Source organism: Ostrea edulis, chromosome 1 (assembly GCF_947568905.1).
Source record: "Ostrea edulis chromosome 1, xbOstEdul1.1, whole genome shotgun sequence".
In the NCBI taxonomy this organism is placed as follows: Eukaryota; Metazoa; Mollusca; class Bivalvia; order Ostreida; family Ostreidae; genus Ostrea; species Ostrea edulis.
This window is the reverse complement of record NC_079164.1, coordinates 22,335,627-22,355,657: the sequence shown is the minus strand read 5'-3', so window position 1 is coordinate 22,355,657 and position 20,031 is coordinate 22,335,627. Positions and strand designations below refer to the sequence as shown.

Genomic DNA, 20,031 nt, shown 5'->3' with positions numbered 1-20,031 from the left:
AACCATATTGGCCCCACTCTAGGGTATAAACCCATGGGCAATAAAGTTAACAATCTTCATGTACATCATATTATAACCATGCATTTAATTTTCCTCACACATGTCCGAGAGTAGAGAAGATTTTCCAAGATTTAATAAAACCTTTTGTTGGTTTCTTTTTTATGTAAACTTGACTTTTTACTCTCTTCATGCATGTCCATCCTCCAATATTCACTCCACTTTTCATACTGTATACATCTTTTTTGTTTATACTTTGTAATTGAATATGTATTATGCTGATGAGCCGTAAGGCTTAAAGCCAATAAACAATACAATATATATATTTTTACTATGTATGGCCATATCAGCCCCATCCTAGAGACTGAGCCCTGACCAAGGGGTTATGAATTTCACAATTTTGGTAAAGGGCTTCATTACCATGCACTTAAAAATATTATATTGACAACTACTATTCAGCATACATGAGCCCGAAAATGACATCTTTTATTAACAAACTCATCCAGATAGATGTGCATGGACTGGCGATTCCATTATACCCTCTCCAAAACCTGTGAAAGAACAGTTGATTGCAAAACAAAGTTGAAAAAAACATGAAAATTTCCTTGAATGCTTATGAATCTCAACACGAGCACTTCATTATATACATAATGTATACAAAGTTTGAATCAAATCTGTTCGTTGGTTTTTAAAATATGCTCTGGAAACCAACACCCCCTCAAACTGGAAAAAAATATCCACAACTTCCTCAAATATCGAACTATCATCAAAATTGCAGGTGCAGAACTTCATTTATTTTCATATAAATATATATAAAGTTTTACTGAAATCTGTTAAGTGGTGTTAAAGATATCCTCTGGAAAAATGATGTCTAGGGACAAACATGGCTTAGACGACAACAAATAATCTGATCCAAATCAAGAATCCCGTTAAAAACAAATTTTAAGTGATTAGTGTTCCATCAACCTCGTGCTCCCGTCCCAAACACAGAACAAATAACACACAATGACAAAAAAGCTTTATTGACAATTGAGAAATACATTACAATAGTACAGGTGAAGGACTAGTTAATACACACCCCCTGAATATTGGAGCACTCAACCTTTACTATCCAACTCGTATGGAGGCCAATCTGGCTCCCAGGGGCTTCATCTTATAATTCCATACAATTGGCAGAATCCTAAACACAAAAAGCACTTTCAGTATTATGCCAAATATTTCCAATCTTGTCTAAAGTTTGTCAAAAAATTATTTTCTCGCACTTGACTTTAAAGACATGCATAATTTTCATCTTTTAAATTTCATTATAATGCCTTCCTATTCTTTTTTTTTTTTTTAAATATATGAACTACACATGACAAATCACTAACACAATTTGAACCTTTTATACAATCACACCCATACATATACATTTACTCGTTTAATAGTAGTACTTTAGGATATAATAAATATCTTACAGAAATAACAAGACCACATGTAATGTCATTTTAATGTACATTGTTTTAATTTTCCTCATAGTTTGATCAAGACAGTCATAAAACAAATAACACGGTTTCCTTAGGGGAATGGGGAATTATCCCAAAGATATAAATTAAAACTCCTACAATCATGAAATTATGTTACAAATACATTCATAAGTAAAAATTTGATACACACTGTGAAAGAGATAAAGCAAAGTAAATTGCTTGTCTTCCACAGGGAAATAAAGAAAAGTACACATATTCATTGCACTAATTAAATATATAATACAAAACAACACTTAGCGTTCAGGTTTGAGGGTGTGGTGTGGACACATAAGCCTACATTTAGAAGGTCTACCATACTCATCAGTCCATTACAATCTAACAACATGGATTACATCTGTCACTTAAGCTCACTTATAAAAACTAAGTTAAACAATTGTTGCATGTTGTGTGTTTCTGCAACAATCAATATATATTTAAAAAAAAAAATCCCCATCTTTGATCATATTGACATATGTACTACTTTTTCCCTTATGCTATCTGATCATTAATGTTTTAATCCATGAGTCAGAAATTACATTTGTGTACAAGCAGACAAAGCAGTGTTTTCAATTACAGTCATACACATATGATTACTCTGAGAGAAATATTAAAGACACATCACATGGCACACATGTGAAACGTATATATCCATACACACAAACTATAAGACTAATATAAGATCTGATTTCCACAATGAAGGATTTATCAAATACCATGTCCTTCGGCACACAGTGTCAGCCAGATAGATGCCTCGGTGTTTTATCATCAGGTCTCATATCACCACAGTGGAGAAAATCTGACGACACAGGCGCTCACTGCTTTGTTATCAACCCCCTATAGTGTGATTACTTCATGAATTATAACTAATATCCACATTAAATCACTGTTTTTATCATTCACATGAGAACTGAATGAAGAAGAAAATTCGCAATAGATAGGTACTGTAGCACAGTTTGTTCCCTCTAGTTCCAGATCTTGAGAAAACTATCCCAGGACCCAGTGGCCACAGCCATTCCATCCTCAGTTACTCCAAGGCAGCTCACCCTGTTGTCATGTCCTGCTAACACTCCTACAATTACACAAATTATATCCACTTAATGTTTATAGATATCAGCATGAATTCTAGGAACCGCTTGTGTGTATGATGAAATTATTTTAACATTTAGTTTACATTAATGTAAAAGTGGTTATTTACGCTTGGGGGAAAATTAACAATAATTACAGGGTTACGCAAGAAGCGCGAAAATTCCCTACATGTGTATGGTTTTAAATATTCGATATAATATATATATCATATTCAGTTACTGCTTATCCCCCCCCCCCCCCCCCCCCCCCCCCCCATATGTAATGTTGGACATGAAAAAACACGCAACTCCCCCAGCGTAAATAACCACTCTTACAGTATCAGTTGAATACCATGAGACCAAAGTATTGCAACAAAATTCCGGTTACTATAAAGGATGCTTTAGGGTATTAGTGTACTTTCCATTTAAAACTGATGGTGTCTCTGCCTGACTTACCAGCTCTATCCTGTTTTAGCACATCCCATACATTGCAGTTAAAGTCATCATATCCACCAAGCAACAAACGACCAGACTTGGAAAAGGCCACAGATGTTATCCCACAAATGATGTTGTCATGAGAATACATTCCTATCTCTTGGTCAGCACGAATATCAAACAATCGGCACGTAGCATCATCAGATCCTGTAGCAAAGGCATATCCATTGGGGAAATACTAAAGATAGAAGAATATAACATGATTTTAGAGTCCATAAATTCTTACTATCAAAATTCATTCAAACACCATACTTTGCCAAATATAAGACACATCTATTTTTTCCCCCTAGAATTTTATATTTGTGAGAAAGGCGTGCATATTATACATCACTATATGGGTTTTTGACCTGTATTTTTTTCCAAGCAATTTTGTCACACTAATATTATTTGACCCATATAAAAATAAATATGCCTTTTCTCGTTCACCTGTATTAGCCCTTATATATATTTAAAAGCAAAAATCAATCTCTCAAGAAAATTGGATGAACACAAAATAGTAGAAAATGTGTTACTTATAATCTGTAAATAATTATAAGTATTCTGAAAGAGTCAATTAGCTTGACCTTTTTACTGTCAGAATCAACGTCTTTCACATATCATTTTAACTTACCGTGATAGCATTTATATCAGATTCATGACCAGAAAATGTCTGCTTGCACATTCCATCTCTTATATCCCAGAGCTACAATAAAAAAAAAATTATATTTAAAACAATGTAACATCACTGATCAAAGCATGATGCAATCTGAATTGTAGACAATAAAAATGAGTTTAACATGGCAAACCTTAGCTGAAGCATCACATGCTCCCGAAACAAAAGTCCTCATGTCTGGAGACAGGGATAAACTCATCACATCACCAGTGTGGCCAGTGAAGGCAGTGGTTTGTTGACCAGTCTCTATATCCCACAAAGCACTGTAATGATGACTTGATTGTTAATAACAGTTTTCTAATTCTGCTCACTAGCCATACTCAGCAAGACTACTACCCCCCCCCCCCTCCCCCAAATCATTAACAAATTGAAAAGAGAGACAAAGAAAACAACACTAAATTTTGAGATATTTAGTTATTAATTACTTTTTCCAGTAGTATTATTCTATGGGTAATTGTTAAATATACTATATGCATCTTTAATTCTAAATAAAATTTCCTCTTGGTATCTATAAATGCAAATTTTTTTTATTTCCATGCTAATAAAGAATTTTCACTACAAGGAAAAATATTTATCCTACACCAAAAGTCAACTCCTGTGAAAATAAGGCTTTATACAATAACTTCAACAGGTAAATCAGAAACAACAAATTCAAAGTCATCAAATGATATCCCAATGCATCTGTGCTAAAATAACACAAGGTATAAATTTTTATCATAACACAGTCAATCCCACTTGCATATATATTCACCAGTCCACATGTGGAAATTTCATTGTATTATCCACTACTTTACCAAGAAATACCTTATTCATACATATTGTGTGTATCAAAATCAGCAAAAGTCAGATTCTAAAAGGGCAGGGACCATAGATTCCACAATTTTTCAAATGTGAATTCAAAAGATGTTCCACAGCAATTTTGGTAACAAGAGTACAGAAAACGGTACATAATACACCCTTGAAAAGCTTAAATAGGGTCTTTTTCTTACACAATGGTTTGTAGAACTTTGCTTCAGGTACTATCGGCCATTATCAAACTGTGACATACTTTCTTTTGCATTGAATGAATAAAAGGTCCTAACTTAAAAACTGTGACAGGAGGTAGATAGACAAACCAAAGTTATGTGTGTAAATTATTTCCCTATATTTAACCAAGTTCAACAACCTATAAATATTTCAAACATCAAAGAAAGTTAAATATTGTTGAGAATCAAAATCCTTGCACTATGTGCATCTTCAAGTTATGCAAAGACCCTAGCTTCAAAACTGAGAGAAGGACAAACCCTGTCCTTTACCGAATATAATATTTCCTCAAAATGGACTACTTTCCTCAAAATGGACTACGTTCAACAACTTGTAATTTCCTCAAAAATTAAAGAAAATCAAAATCCTTCCCACATACCAATACAAACACTCTGTAAAACAAGGTCCTCACTAGAAAATTGTGGGAGGAGTTAGTCGTACAAATTATGTACCCTCCATATAATAATAATTTTCAAATAAAAGGGCAAAACTCTTGTAAGGGAGGTCAAATGGATTGGAGACGAAAAGGTGGGTCATCATCGGCATTTTGATTAACGTGCAGGATTAGGTGCATCTTCCACAGCAGTGGGTTCCCTTTCAGGTAAGTGGCTTGCTGCACACATAGCAGACCTAACATTTGACTTCCAGGCATCTCTGTCCAATGGGTTGACATCACAAAGTCCCCACTCACGCTGGTCTTTTTCTAGCTGTGCTTTCCAGGTCATCTTTGGTCTCCCTGGTTGTCGTCCTCCCTCTTTTTTCATATTAAAGACATTATTGATTGCCCCACTGGATCTAGCAACGTGCCCAAACCAGCGTAGCCTCTTTTCCCGCAGGATAGCATATCGCAATAGGTCACCAGAGTATTTATAAATAAATATATGTTAACATATGACCAAGAACATTACTCTAAATTAAGTGCATACAGGAAGAGTGATTTTGGTCTGAACACTGAAAAACAAAATTTCTCAATTATTTTTTAAATAGAAGCAAGATTTCATAGGTACAGGAAAATTTTTCGTCACTGGGGAGGAATGCAAAATGGCAATCACTCATCCTAAGCCAATTTTAACTTAACTAGGACCAGTAGACAAGTACCTTTTATTTTGCACCCTGCAAACTTCAAACTTGATACTTATTTCATGGTTTTTATTTAGTTACTTAAAAATTCTTAAGCCCAAACAAAACATTTATGCATCTAAAATGGACAAAACATACTGAAAAGGGACATAAAATCCCTTTAAATAAATCTTGCTGAGTATCTCAATATTATAAAGCAATACACAAAGTAACAATGCTAAACCTCAAAGTATAAGGAAATACTCTGAACAACTGATCTGAATCGCTTTTGCAGTTTTGGTTAACAAACATTTATTTCATTGTTAAAATTAGAGTTCAGAGATCCTAATCAAATTTATATCCCCTTCTAAAAGTAGTTCACATCCATCATTGACCTTGCAGGTATATAATTCCCTTGGTTTAGACAAAATGGACTTTTAAACTCTATTGTTGAAGAGAAAATTAAAATTCTTTAACTATATTGAAATTCAATATATTGGCTTCAGTTACCATAAACATGATGGTCATAGATTTTTTTTTTAAATAGAACTAAGTAAACACTGCTGTAAAATCTTTGGAGGCTTGTTAAATGGATGCCCACTGTTTTATCAGCATCTAATTAAGACTTCATGGTTTATGCTTTTTAACAGATTTACTCAAATTATCTAATGATTTGAAATGCCAAGGGAGAGGTTTTGAAATGGTATTAAGGATTTCATTTAAGCGGATTTCATACACACCATACAACAACATTACACATGATCCAATCTGTCTGATTTTTGTACAAAGATTATATCTATTTCTTTGAGACAACGATAAATGGGCGCTGACCACAAAAATAAATACAGTATCAGTGATTTCCATTTCTTTAATAGCAAGGAAACAAGCAAGAGATGTGTACTTTTCTTCCAATGTCATGAAAGTTCTGGAGTGTGTTCATTTCTAATAGCAACACAGAAATCAATACTGGAACATACTCCTCCAGTGAACAACATCAGCAGACAAATCAATACTTATTTTTATACACGTCAATCTGCAGAACATGAAAATCAATTGGTCTTATTAAATCTGCTCCATTCCACACACAGTCCTGCTTCTCAGCAGAGCATCTGTTGTAGCCATATTCATTATAACACTCCATACTACAGCAAGTTATTTTGGGGTTTGTGAATGATTCTCATACTCCAACTCAGTGCACACACACACACTAAATGAGTCATACACTTTAACTCAACAGGAAACCAGAAATAGAGTGCTTTTCATTGTGCCACACAACTTAATTTATCTTCTCCATAATGAAATGTGGTTTATGACTTTAGTGAAATACAAGGCAATCTTAAGAGGTATCAAACTGACCAACTATTAACTCAGAAAATAAGAATGCCTAGTTCGAGAGAAAGTTGCATACTATTTGACACAGTATGTAGTTCAATAGATAAGGATCACCATACAGAAGTCCTTTCTGCATCTACTGATCAATGTCAATACATTTGTATTAACTCCTTCCTAGTTCTACATTGCCCTGTTTTTAAAACTGTGCCTGTTCATCACATGTATAAATACTATGATTACACTCTACCTCATGTCCATTGAGCGTAATCTACAAGGAAGTTAATCTTCCTTACTTATCTTTGACCTTTCATGTATGTTTGGCTGGTTTTCAAGTATTGCTTAAAGCACATCAACAAAACTTGTGTTCTTCAATATATATGCAATAAAAACTGCCTTTTTGTGAAGTACATGTAGGAACAGCAAGATAATGTGGATAAGTATGACAAGTTGATACAGTAACATTCAACCATACAAGTTTTCTACAGATATGCGTGCATACAAAGAACAAAAACAGTCTCATTAACATAGAATCTCATGGCATTACTTAGCAACTTTCTTAGGTTTCAGACTCCTGATCTAAAATCGGATTAGGACATTTTTCTTTCATCCACTTATTCCTCACCTCAATTTTCAGAATAAGTAAGAGCGGTTCCAGAAATGATCAAATGGGGGGGGGGGGTCGGGCGGCAAATGATATTTTTTTGTGTGGGTGGTCGTATTTTTTCATATTTTAATTGGTCCGTGGTTGGACTGCTAAAAAAATATTTATTATGGGTAGTGGGTAGTTTCTATTGTTTTATTTTGTGCCATGTGGGTGTTGAGTTTTCAGAATATTTTTACTGTCGCTCTTGTCGTGTTGGTTACAAAACGTCGGAGGGAAAATTGAAAACGTGCTTTCGAAATCGGAAGTAACATAGAACTATTCGAGTTGTCGCTCTTTGCAGCGCATAACTTTCCATTACGGCACTCTTCAAATTAGAGGCGCGTTTAGTAGGGTCCCTTTGGACGTGATGACGGCGAACTCTGTTCTGTAGATTATTACAGTTTACAGTGCATCGATTTTGGGAATATTTTGAAACCAATAGGTATTCCGTTTTCTAATAAAAATAGGTAAACCTTAGTTGATTTATACGAGGGTACCGATGCGTTATATTTATCAGTCGGTGTGATGGTGATATAAAGGCCTCCGGGCGCGGGCTCCATTAGAAGATGAACGATTCGTGGAAAAACATATCCATACCCATTTCATGATAATAGCATCGTTTGGACTCCCAATCTTTCCAACATTCCCGCCATAGATGCCTTTGATTGTTGATGTGACATCGTTTCTTCAGAACTACTGTGATACAATGTCGCACAGGCATTACCGCGTCATTGACTAGAATGTTTGTCCCGAAAACCTCGCGAGATTTGTACCGTTTTCATTTTTAAAAATATTTTTGTGGTGGGTCTGGTTAGTTTTTTTTTTTATTAGATGGGTCATTGTAAAATGAGTTTATTAATTTGATGGGTCATGGGGTAGTTTTTTATTTTTTTTTTATGGGTGCTTGGTATATACAAAAGGTACCTCCCGACCTCCCCATGTATTTATTTCTGGAATAGCCCTAACACATGCTCCTTTTTTCAATATTTAGGAAATGCCATATGAATATATACAACAAAACCAATTTCTTATTCAATTTCACACATTAATCACAACTTTGCTTTTAACTTACCAAGTCATGTCTCCTGAACTTGTAACAATTTGGTTGTCATCCAAAAATCGACAGCATGACAGATACCCAGTGTGTCCTGGCAATTCTCTGCTTACTCGTACATTGCCTTCTCTTGTTTTCAAACTGTAGATTGAACAAATGTTGTCTAGACCACCACATGCTACATAACTCCCTGATGGAGCATAGGCACATGTCATTACCCAACTGGACCTCAATGGTATGGCATGGACCTGCAAAAGATGTCATTCATGAAGATTCCCATGGCCTCTTTAATCAAATTTGCAACTCAAATTTACTGATCTTTTTTTTTAAATTTGCCACAATCAAAATCACATGTTTTGTAAGACAACACTGAAATTAAGCCATGTTCAACAATACAAATAAGGGGAAAAAAGCATAAAGACAAATCAGGAAGACTTCTGTATGAACATATTTACCAATGGTAGATAAACATGCACTGCATCACCAAACCAGGAAATAATTAAATATCCACTACATTTCAGGTCAAAAGTTGTCAGAGAGCAAAATTACAAAATTATACATGCATATCATCTTCCGTAACAGACTTCATATTAGTGCTTCTGAGCACTTTTGTAACAAGATGACTGTGGGCCACAAAGCTCATCCGAGTCACCCTGGCCCTGCTCTTCTTCAGAACACTTTAAAGGATTTTTTGCTCTCTTTACTCCAACAAAATTTTTGACTCCATATTCTGACCCCACCCTAGTTCCACAGGGTAAAGACTTAACCACACTTGAATCCACACAACAGGAAATGTATTTATAATATTAACATGACCCCCCCCCCCCCCCCCACTCATTTTTATCCCCGATTTTAGCCCCTCATACTTTAAGGTCTATTATTTAAAGAAGAAAAAACCCTGGTTGTTTTAGATCCTCAAGGAACTGATACATCACCAGCTGAAGTACAACAAATTCAGACAAGGGCTGTAGCAGTGAGGTTCTTTAATGTGCCAATGCCTACTCTGAAAAGGGGCCTCCATTTAGGTCATTTCCAAAAGACCAGCAATTCTCATGTCTAATTGCCAAGCAATAACTACCTATGTTTACGTTTTAGGTTTGACATGGCCATAGCACAAGATGAACTCAAACTGATGATTTATTAAGTACGGCTATTTAAAAGAAATTTCATTAACCAAAAACTATATGTCGGCATGACACAAATGACCCCGCCTGCAGTAAAGTCAAATGTAGGAAATTCATCGAAGCATAGCATTGAATGTAGTATTCAGTTTGTATATTACATACATTTTGTTCAATGAAGAACTCAACAATCCTTCATATGTTTTAACAGCCATAAAATAAATACATTAATATTTCTACATTAAAGGGGCACAATTCCATCAAAATCAACGAATCGGAACAAAACTAAAACTCAATCTGTAGACGTTTAAAAAAACAAGTCTGGGAAATTGGATGTTGCAGAAGGACGGACAATGGTAAAACTATATGCTCCGACCACTTTGCGGCTGGGGTATAAAAAATCACCTACATATTCTCATGCAAAACTATCCCAAAATGTATCCCTATGTAAGCTCCAAAGTACATTCATGATTTGGTCAAATATAAATCTACACTACATTGGACTACTGGCATATCAATAGTAGTACAGTGGAACCCCGTTATTACGTTCCCCCTTTATTACGTTAGTCCGCATATTACATTGGAATTTCAAAGCACAAAACCATTTCTTCACAAACCTATATAAAATAGACCTCGTTATTACGTTGTCCTAAAACGCCGGGACTCGGTATTACGTTGTAAAAATTCCGACAAAAACGTAATAAACCCCTAATTATTCAATAGTGATTCTCAAAATAAGAAGCCATTCACACCTTGATTGCCTGAGGCAGTCACCACATAAATTCCCTGGTCTGTTTGGGGATTAGAGACGCTTGACTGATCACGCTTCAATAGATCTAGCAACATCAATACAGGTGAATACCAGGTATAGAAGCCAGTGATAAACAATTAAATAATGTTTATTTAGAAATTGTACTCTATGAAATTTACTTCATTTTTCATATTTTGATAATCAAAGAAATAATTTCTCAACCACCTGCGTGTTCAGCATAGTGTGATTACCTTCGCTATTAAAACTCTATTCACGGACAGCTTTGGTACCAAACAAGAAAGACAAGATTTATCGTAGCAATGTTACAACCGCTTGGGTAACTGCTTGGACATAGGTGACTAAAGGTGTTCAATTAAAAAAAATTGTTCGTTGTTTGGACATGCAGCTTGGGTGTTCGTAAATCTCGTCCATACATACACCAATCTATCGGCCGATTCGTGCACGGCATTTACCTCAGAGAATATTTTAAAACCCCTTGATGCGCACGTGATTTTAGTGCCATCATTTAGCGTTATAAATGAAATCTTCGTGCATCATTATATTTTTTTTATGTGGATTGCGCTTAAATTGTTCTCCGTGCATGTTTATCGTTGGTGAGAAGTGTGTAAGTGTTGGGTATCATGTGCGTTTTGTGTCTATAGTTTTGTTGTTTTTTGGGTGGGATTTTTTTATTGTGTTGTGTAATCAGAGAACTTGATAAAAACGATGTTTTGTTATTTTTTTAATACGAATGTTGAATACGAACCGGAACGAGTTATTGAGACAAATTTACATGAACGCAGTTTTCAAGTTGAACAAAATGGCAGTCCAAACGAATGCAGAAAAAGCAACGTTTATCAAAACATCCTTATGTATCCTACACCGAAATAAAGAAAAGGGATAAGAACATGAAGAATTACGGACATTAAAGATAAGATGTAAATAAAACAAAGTATCATAGTCTTTTAAACAAAGAAACAGTATAGATATATTCACACACCCTTCACGGAGTACCAATGGACGATATACAATTTCCAAATGATATTTTTAACGGATTTCACTGGGAACGTTTATTACGTTGCCCCCGGTATTACGTTATTTTATCGTGACAAAATGGAAAACATAATAACGGGGTTCCACTGTATTAGTAATATTCAAGACCATCGAATCAAGATTTCACATATCATGTGTGTTTATTCCAATGTAAAAATCTGATCCCCAAATATGATCTAACCCTACATTCTGGGATTATGATTCAAACAAACTTGAATCTGAACTACCAGAGGATGACTGCATATTAACATGACTAATACTGGCCCTGCTGCTCTTAAAAATAAGATTTTCTCCTATATCTTGAATATTCATATGTAAAACTTGGGAGGGCAAGGTGATGGCTTGAATCTGCACTACTGTGCATGCTTACATTTATCATGGTCTTTCTACTCTTGAGTTTTTTAAAAAAAATAGTTCTTGCATATTCAGTCTAAATGGAAAACATTTGAGCACTGACAATTTGGGCCTCTGTATCTAGACTGTTTACTAGACCTAAGTAAAATTCACTGGCCGAAATCAAACAAAATTGATTAATTCTCTCAGTTTTGAAAAGAACCTTGAAGATCAAGAACACACTAAACAACTTGTAGTATTTTGGTGAAAATTAGTTCAAGTATGCTTTAAATAACTTATTTTACGATTTATTCTGATTATAACAATCATCACTTCATTTCAATATATGGATCGATGATTTTAATAAAGTCTGCGATATTGATGAAAGGAACAGACGAAACGGTCTTGTGTAAATATTTTTTCAAGCACAACCGAATTTTATTGGACTTGGACTTTGGGCCAGTGGCAAATTTCAAAGACTACGACACACTATTGTGACTCCAACCAATCCCTTAGGGCCAGGATTTGAACTCAACATGGTTAGGAAGATGTCACTTAAGTTTCATATTTTCTAGCCCATTGTTTTTTAAGAAAAATTTTGAATGACCACCCTATTTTTTTTTTTTTAACCTTTTTAAATCATCTTCTCTTACACAAGGATACTTTGTACCTAGTTTGGTTAAAATTTGCCCAGTAGTTCTATAAAAGTAAAAAATGTGTAAAGTTTACAGATGGATGGACAGACAGAGACACACTATGAGCTGGTGAATAAAACACAAAACCAAAGTTAATCATCAGTTACTTACTTTGTTTGTTGTGTAACCATCCCAAACAATTAATTTTCCATCCTGTGAAGCTGATACTAGGTTCCTGCAAAAGAAATACAAATGTAGTTCAATATAATACTTCTGTGTGAAAAAATGTATTGTCATCTAATGAAGAGATACAACTTGCACATGAAATGTATACCATAATTCACGCCTTACCTTGAATCTGATGCCCAATGCATGGCATATATTTTGGCTAAGTGTCCCCTAAGGGTGCGCCTTGTGCGCATTTGTATCCTTCCAATTGGTTCAACATTTGCTGTGGCACTGGCTAATGTGGTATCAGCTGCTGCTTTTCTGGCTTCCTAAAAATTAAAATATACACCATAAAAATGATTCTCAATATATCCCATAATTTACAAACTTGTATACATTATGTAATCTATGGCATTGGCCATGTACAGATGACAGTTTGTTAAAATTAGAGTATACATTTCAATAACTAAACATTAATATCTGATGATGTTGATGAAAATGAAGTTCAATTTGATTTCGTTGTGCACGATTGAAAACCTGTGTTCTTTTAATGAGCTAACAATAGAACATTTTTTCCTGAGCAGAGAGCATTTTGCAAAGTTTGTACCTTATTAGGGTTTAACAGACATAAAAGCAAATTTGCAAAGTCTATGAAGATCAAGCACTTTAATATACTTCCGTTTTAAGATAGATACATCTTTTTAAATCAGACAGTAAGTCACTTTAAGGTTATCCTAGATGGACCACTGTTAGCATACATTGGGAATGACATTGCAGATGTATCATTGTTCATCAGCATTTTCAAAGAACAGTTAAAGCTCAAGATGTTCGTTTATGCCTGGTCATTTCCAATCTCCTTACGGAAGAGTAGAAATGCCTCCAGTTACTTAGCATTCATGATGATTATGATCAACAGCGATTCAATGAGACTGAACGGATGACGAAACATGGATTTGTTATTTTCAACCCCAAACTAAATGTAAAATCAAGGTTTGGATCAGAAAATGACCAAAAGGCCTCAGACAACATGCAGAAACAGGTTTTTTCACTCTACGACGGACAATTTGTTATTTTTACCCGAAAACCCAGTAGCCCAAGTCCAGAACATATGAGTGCAGCGTTTTCCTCCCTTATATAACTGGTACCGCATTCCCAATGCCTAAAAACTTTGATTTTTCTCAATTTTGAGACTAAAAATTCCATCTTCTGCTGACATCTTAATTTACTTAGTCTGAAATGTTATATGAGTTAACTAAATGTTCACTTCCGGTATTAAATCGAAAGTACAGATCATGGCAGTGCGCGTCACATGTTGTAGAGGTATGACGATTCTAGAATGAGCCTACGACGACATGAAAGCAAGAGAAATAAATTTGGTAAGACATGAATACTTCTTGTTTTGTTCTTTACTTTGTTTTTCTTTTAGTTGAAATCCGATACATTGGTAGAAAATTCCCAATTTGTTGGATTTTGACAATTTTTCCCAATTGAATGGGTACCGCTACCAGTGGGTAGGAAAAAAAACACCACGCTGGAGAGTTATAGGTCAGTTCAATACTGAAAATGTTCTGTCACATTATAAAAACATCCATCCTGCAACAAATACTAGAGAAATGACAATTACTGACTCACAAATCATCTGTCGTAACAGAATATTTAAAGGAAAATGGAATTGGCATTTTGCCACATCCACCATATAATCCTTAGTTAGCTCCATGTGATATTTGATTGAACTCCATCATCTAAGACACCCTAAATGGCTGGCGATTTGAGAGTTGTCATGCTGTTGGAAGTGTCGTATTCAAGGGTAAACCAAAAAGGCACATACAGATCAGCAGTTTAGGTAATGGAGTTACTATACCATCAATATTCAGAATTTATCAAAAGACCATATCACATTAGAAAAGTATGAACTATATCCAATACAGTAATTCAGTTATATTTCTGTATCATGCACTGTTGTCTACAGTGTTTAATTAAACCTATTTTTTCTTACCATAGTAAGAGACAAAGAATTAAATTTATTTCTGTTGGAGAATAGGGATACTTTGTGCAATACAAAAATGTAAACAATATGCTGTAATACATCATGGAGTCAGATATGCATACATGCATTGCACATCAATGAAGAGTTAAATTCTGAAAAATAATTTCAAACACATTATTTTTTCTTTCCTAAAACTGGTTTCCAACTTAATGAATAATTCATTTGTTATTCTACAAGAAGGGTGTTCTATGTCAGAAACCCAGCAATGTCGCATAGTATTGATTTTTTTCCTTTTAACCTTTCTGCAAGCATGTTATTTCCAAATGAGATCAATTCATCTTGCTAGCGAAATGCAGTTTCAGTTTACCATCATTAAATAATAATTTTTGTTTACTATTGACTGTCTTTGTACTTATAATTTTTAATAGTTCTGTAACTAACACTATGATTCACAAGATATGGGGTTTTTTGGGGTTTTTTTTGGGTTGGCCTGTATCAATAAGTATAGATATTGGTAATTTATAAATTCAATTATCCTTTGAAGTTTTAATCCACCTTTTCTATCATATGCAAGGGTGTGCAATTGCAAACAATGGTCCATTTCATATGTTTTATCATTAAGCAATTTACAGTGTTACCTGCAATTTACAGTGTTACCTTGGTATATCGCCAGCTTTTGTCCTAGCCCATTTTGGCATTATTTCCAGTGACGTTATAAAGAATTTGGTTATTTTAGTTCATCAATTCGAGAGAAAAAATATGGTTGATCAATTAATGAATTGTTGTCCTTTAATTGTAGTCCCCATATGAGAAGATATGTAAATGCATGAAATTCTTTGATTTAGTTCTTAAAACTCAGGGTTTAAACTTGGCACTTCCCAACTCGCCAAATGCAAGTAAAATTTTGTGTGAGCGCCTAAATTCGCTGTCTCGCTTGCCCACATGACGAGTGATTTTTGTGAACAGGAATCGGTCATAATTGTATCAAGGTTAGGTAATCAGTATATCTTTAGCAACCAGATGCTTTTTCTCGAGTTATTTACAAGCTCAATTTAAAGCGTTTTGGAGAACTCTTCTAAAATGAAAGGAAACCATGTGCGATTTTTACACCCAAGTCGATCGGCAAGTGAAGATCACTTTCAAAACAGCTGGAAGTTTTTAAGCTTGCCGAAAAAAGAGCACAATTGCAGTCTTTATGATGATTATGACATAGGGATATGAAAAAATAGAAAGCTACAGTTAGTACAAAGAAAGCAACGTCAACATGTCAATCAGAAATCGACATTAACGGTTGTCCGATTTCCCGAGGCAAGTGAAAACCCAGTTCGGACAAGTGAAACTCAATACATGGGGCAAGTGATTATTTCAGAAGGAAATGTGATTATTATAATAAATTGTGTTAAGCTTGATGAATATCAAATAATAGAAAATAAAGTCTACTCTGTATATTTTTGTTTTCTTTACCGAATCATCAGGTTTTTTATTTACTAGTGAAGGTCCATTGCAGATCATACTAATCTTATCCTAACAGTAAGATGTTCCGAATAGCATAAACTATTCGACATACGACTTATCTTAGTCATGTTTGTGAAAAAATGGCGACTCGAAGCCTTCACAAGTCTCTTTAATTAAGCATTCTAGTGAGGTAAACGCCCAGAAAGTAGAGTTGTCGAAATTTTTAAATCACTGTCAGACATTTGGTCTGACAGAGTTAAAGGTTCTGTCAGACCAGACAAAGTTTTGTCAGACCAGATATACAAGTACGGCCATCATTAAAATTTTTGTTTTGTTTGATGTACTCCGACTAACATTTTTCAAGGTGGGTAGATAGGTCGGTATTTTTTAGAATTTTTTTTTAGAATGATGTCATGAAAATCAGATTGACAAATTTTCTGATCTTTTTCATTAAACATAAAACGTTGCCAGACAGAATAGAGTTTAGGGCATTCATTTTGTAGTTGTATGTAATACATGTAAATATTGCAAAGTCTCCAGAAATTTTCTCTGGACGTTTTGTATTTGTCACGGATGAAGACCTTTACATTTATAGTTGTTAATAAATTAACATCCCTTTTTTATTACCATCGATCGATTCTCCTATTTAAAAAAAAAATCCAGAAGTGTTTTGTGGTTTGACATTTATAATTGTAATCACTTAAACACTTTAATATGATCCATTACTATCCAAGTGAATTGCATGATGACGGCAATTTACCCTTAAATAAGTTGCGATATTGCCCAATATATATTTTAATGCCAATTTCTCTGCATCGTTCAATTTGTAGTGACGATCGTCTTCCATTCGTGTGTTTCAGTTTAAGAGCAACGTAAAAGTGCCTTTCACCTATTAAATTGTCATAATATTTATATAATCCCATATCAAAATAATGCGCGTGCTTTTTTAGAAATATAGACCAACAATTGGAACGCAGACTGTGATCCGCCATATTTTGCACAGTAAGATAAATCACATGATTTTCAATTTTAGTAACATGGCGTTTGTACACAAGTACGATCAGGCATCCAAGGGGGGTGTTGTTGGTAGATAATGTGGTAAAATGGAGCAGTGATGAGATACATTTGATCCCTCATAGAATATGTTTCTTTGAAAAATCTCAATCCAGATTTTAACGAATGGTCAGTATAAAAATGAAAGTAGAACAGAAAATAATGTTTTACACTATTATTTTGAGCCACTCAAAGGACATTTTGAATAAAAAATCGTAAAACAACTAGACCTAATAAAAAAAATTATTTTCTAGGGAACAAAAAAAATCTTAAATTTCAAAGTGCTGAAAAAATGATTGGGTCGGGGCAAAGAACAAGGTACGATTGTATACATAAAAAGGAGGCCCAACAAATTTTTCTCTATAAAATGTGTTAGGAATTAACCTTAATTAGCGTTTTAAGAAAGTAAAATTTATGCCAGGTATACTATGTCAACAAAATCAGAATCATATTCCTGGATAGCATTATGACATCATGAATAAGACATTTCCTGCCTTTTTTTCAAAATAGCCTGAAAACTGTCAAATGTCATACAAATTACTGCTCAGGAAAAGATGTGCGTACTTGTCGAGCAAAATGAAAATGATATATATTGTGTATTATTTTAAGATGAAAAATTTCCCTTTAAAACTAAATATGATAATTGTTGAAACTACTTGATGAACAAGGAAAACATACGATCAGAAATAAAACTCTGTATATACCTTTTCTACTGTTTATTCACAAATGAAAGTGTACAATAGAACTATTAAATGTTCATCAAAATGTAATATTATCATGAGGTTTTTAACAGTCGCTTGTATTTTTCCTTTTTCAACTGAAGTGTATCAATGTTGGATGACAGAAACTTGCTGGAGATTTTATCCCCCTCCCCCTAACTATTTGAATTCATAGATTTTTATCCAACATTGTTCTTTTGATCTCATCCCTAATCATGCCAGACTTAACATAGTTGAATGTTTATGGTGTAATTAGAAACCAATTTCACAGTGAAATTTTCATTCTAATACTTCATAACTCTTAATCATTAAATGATTTTTGGAAAGATACCTATTTTCTTGGATGGTATTACCCTAAGATGACATATCAGGATCAAAGTACTTACTCTTATCTGGTTTTTCAACTGTTCCGTTTCTTGACGGAGGGCTTCTAGTTCACTGCTCATGATGACAATTTATCTACAGGTGCACAATCTGAAAAAAGGTGCGTTCTGTAAGTCTTCTTAGATAACTCAGGTAAAACCATTTTACTTGAAAATGTCATTCTGAGAACCATGCCGGCCTTTTGTGATTACCATTTTTGCAACATTTGACACCTCTTGACACTAGATATATATCTGCAGACCTTTTATTAATCTTTACCATGACTATGTGTAAAACATCAATCTATTTACATTATTTCAAACATCCTTATCAAACATATAGGCATGGTGCACTATAAAAATTACTGCTGAATTCATGAAATGTTTCAATACTTAGTTCATAATATCTTGTCTAAATTTAAGGAACACTGCAAACATTCATAGGAATATGTATAGAAATATTCACGAAAACATAACATTCACGCATTTATCAAAACTTTTGTACCCCACCCTATTCTATAACAAAGTGTGAACCAAGCGAGACCAATGAAGGACACAAAGCGAAGACAAAACACACATCAAATACTGGATCACTTCCTCCATTCAACCAAGAAATTTCTTTTCATGCCATAAAATGTAATCCAGTGATTAATGTGAAAAGGCATTGGCCAACTTCGACATGAAACCATCTCTGCATAAAATTATCGACATAACAAGATGGAGGCTCCATCACCTACATCAGCATCAATATTTTCCTGTGTGATGACCCAAATACTATCATCAACTTCGGAATTCATACATAACCTTCAAAATCAACATCCTTACATCAATGATACATATATATATATGCTTAACATGTTGACATTTTAACATGTAAACAGAAAATTCATCAAGCGGAAATGGACCAAAAATCCATCACGCACTAATCTGACGTTACCTTTTAAAATTTACACTTCAACTCAAAACAACGGATCGTGCAATAAATACTTACATAAAACAGAGAAAAAGGAGACCGAGACCTCCTTTAAATTGTCATTGAGACGCGTTTAATCGTTTATTTTAGTCCGGCATTAATCAGTATGATGTCTGTCTTCCTGTAATGGGGTGCGGTCCTCCCTGTATTTGCTAGAAAAAACCCCATAAATAATGTAATCGATAGAATGCGCATGCGTAAGTCATACCGGCGAGAGTTATCGTCCTTTTCGTTATAAACTTGGGTGCGGATCCTTATTTATGTAAAACCCAAATCACCATTTCATCCTCTTGAATATAAATCGAATGACTTTAAACGTACATCGGTGGATCATAGTAACATAAATAAATGAATCGTTTCTCTTTTCATTTCATATAAAAACCACCTTTTTGAAAATATTGAGTAGGCCTAGATCTATATAGTTTCTGCATTTTTTGTCAGATATATTCGCTTCAAAGTTTGGAAGCTAAGAAAGAGTTCATCAAGATGCTGTTTAACGTTAAATGTTGAAGTTTGATAATATTAACATTTTTATAGGTAAATTTGAATTCTTCTATAAACATATAATAAAAATATTACATTGCGACAAGAAATAAT

The 20,031-nt window shown here is 34.2% G+C and overlaps 1 protein-coding gene across 1 annotated transcript; it reads right to left on the bottom strand.

Annotated features, from left to right (window-relative positions):
* Nucleotides 1-1,003: 1,003 nt before the first annotated feature.
* LOC125663706 (guanine nucleotide-binding protein subunit beta) lies at nt 1,004-19,665 on the bottom strand. The gene is made up of 9 exons (XM_048896032.2): nt 19,453-19,665; nt 18,486-18,573; nt 13,069-13,214; nt 12,889-12,952; nt 8,843-9,072; nt 3,847-3,976; nt 3,672-3,743; nt 3,023-3,239; nt 1,004-2,571 (listed from the first exon to the last, which is right to left on the bottom strand). The coding sequence occupies exons 2-9, from the start codon at nt 18,543-18,545 to the stop codon at nt 2,465-2,467; spliced, it is 1,026 nt and encodes a 341-aa protein (XP_048751989.1). The 5' UTR covers nt 18,546-18,573; nt 19,453-19,665; the 3' UTR covers nt 1,004-2,464.
* Nucleotides 19,666-20,031: the final 366 nt, after the last annotated feature.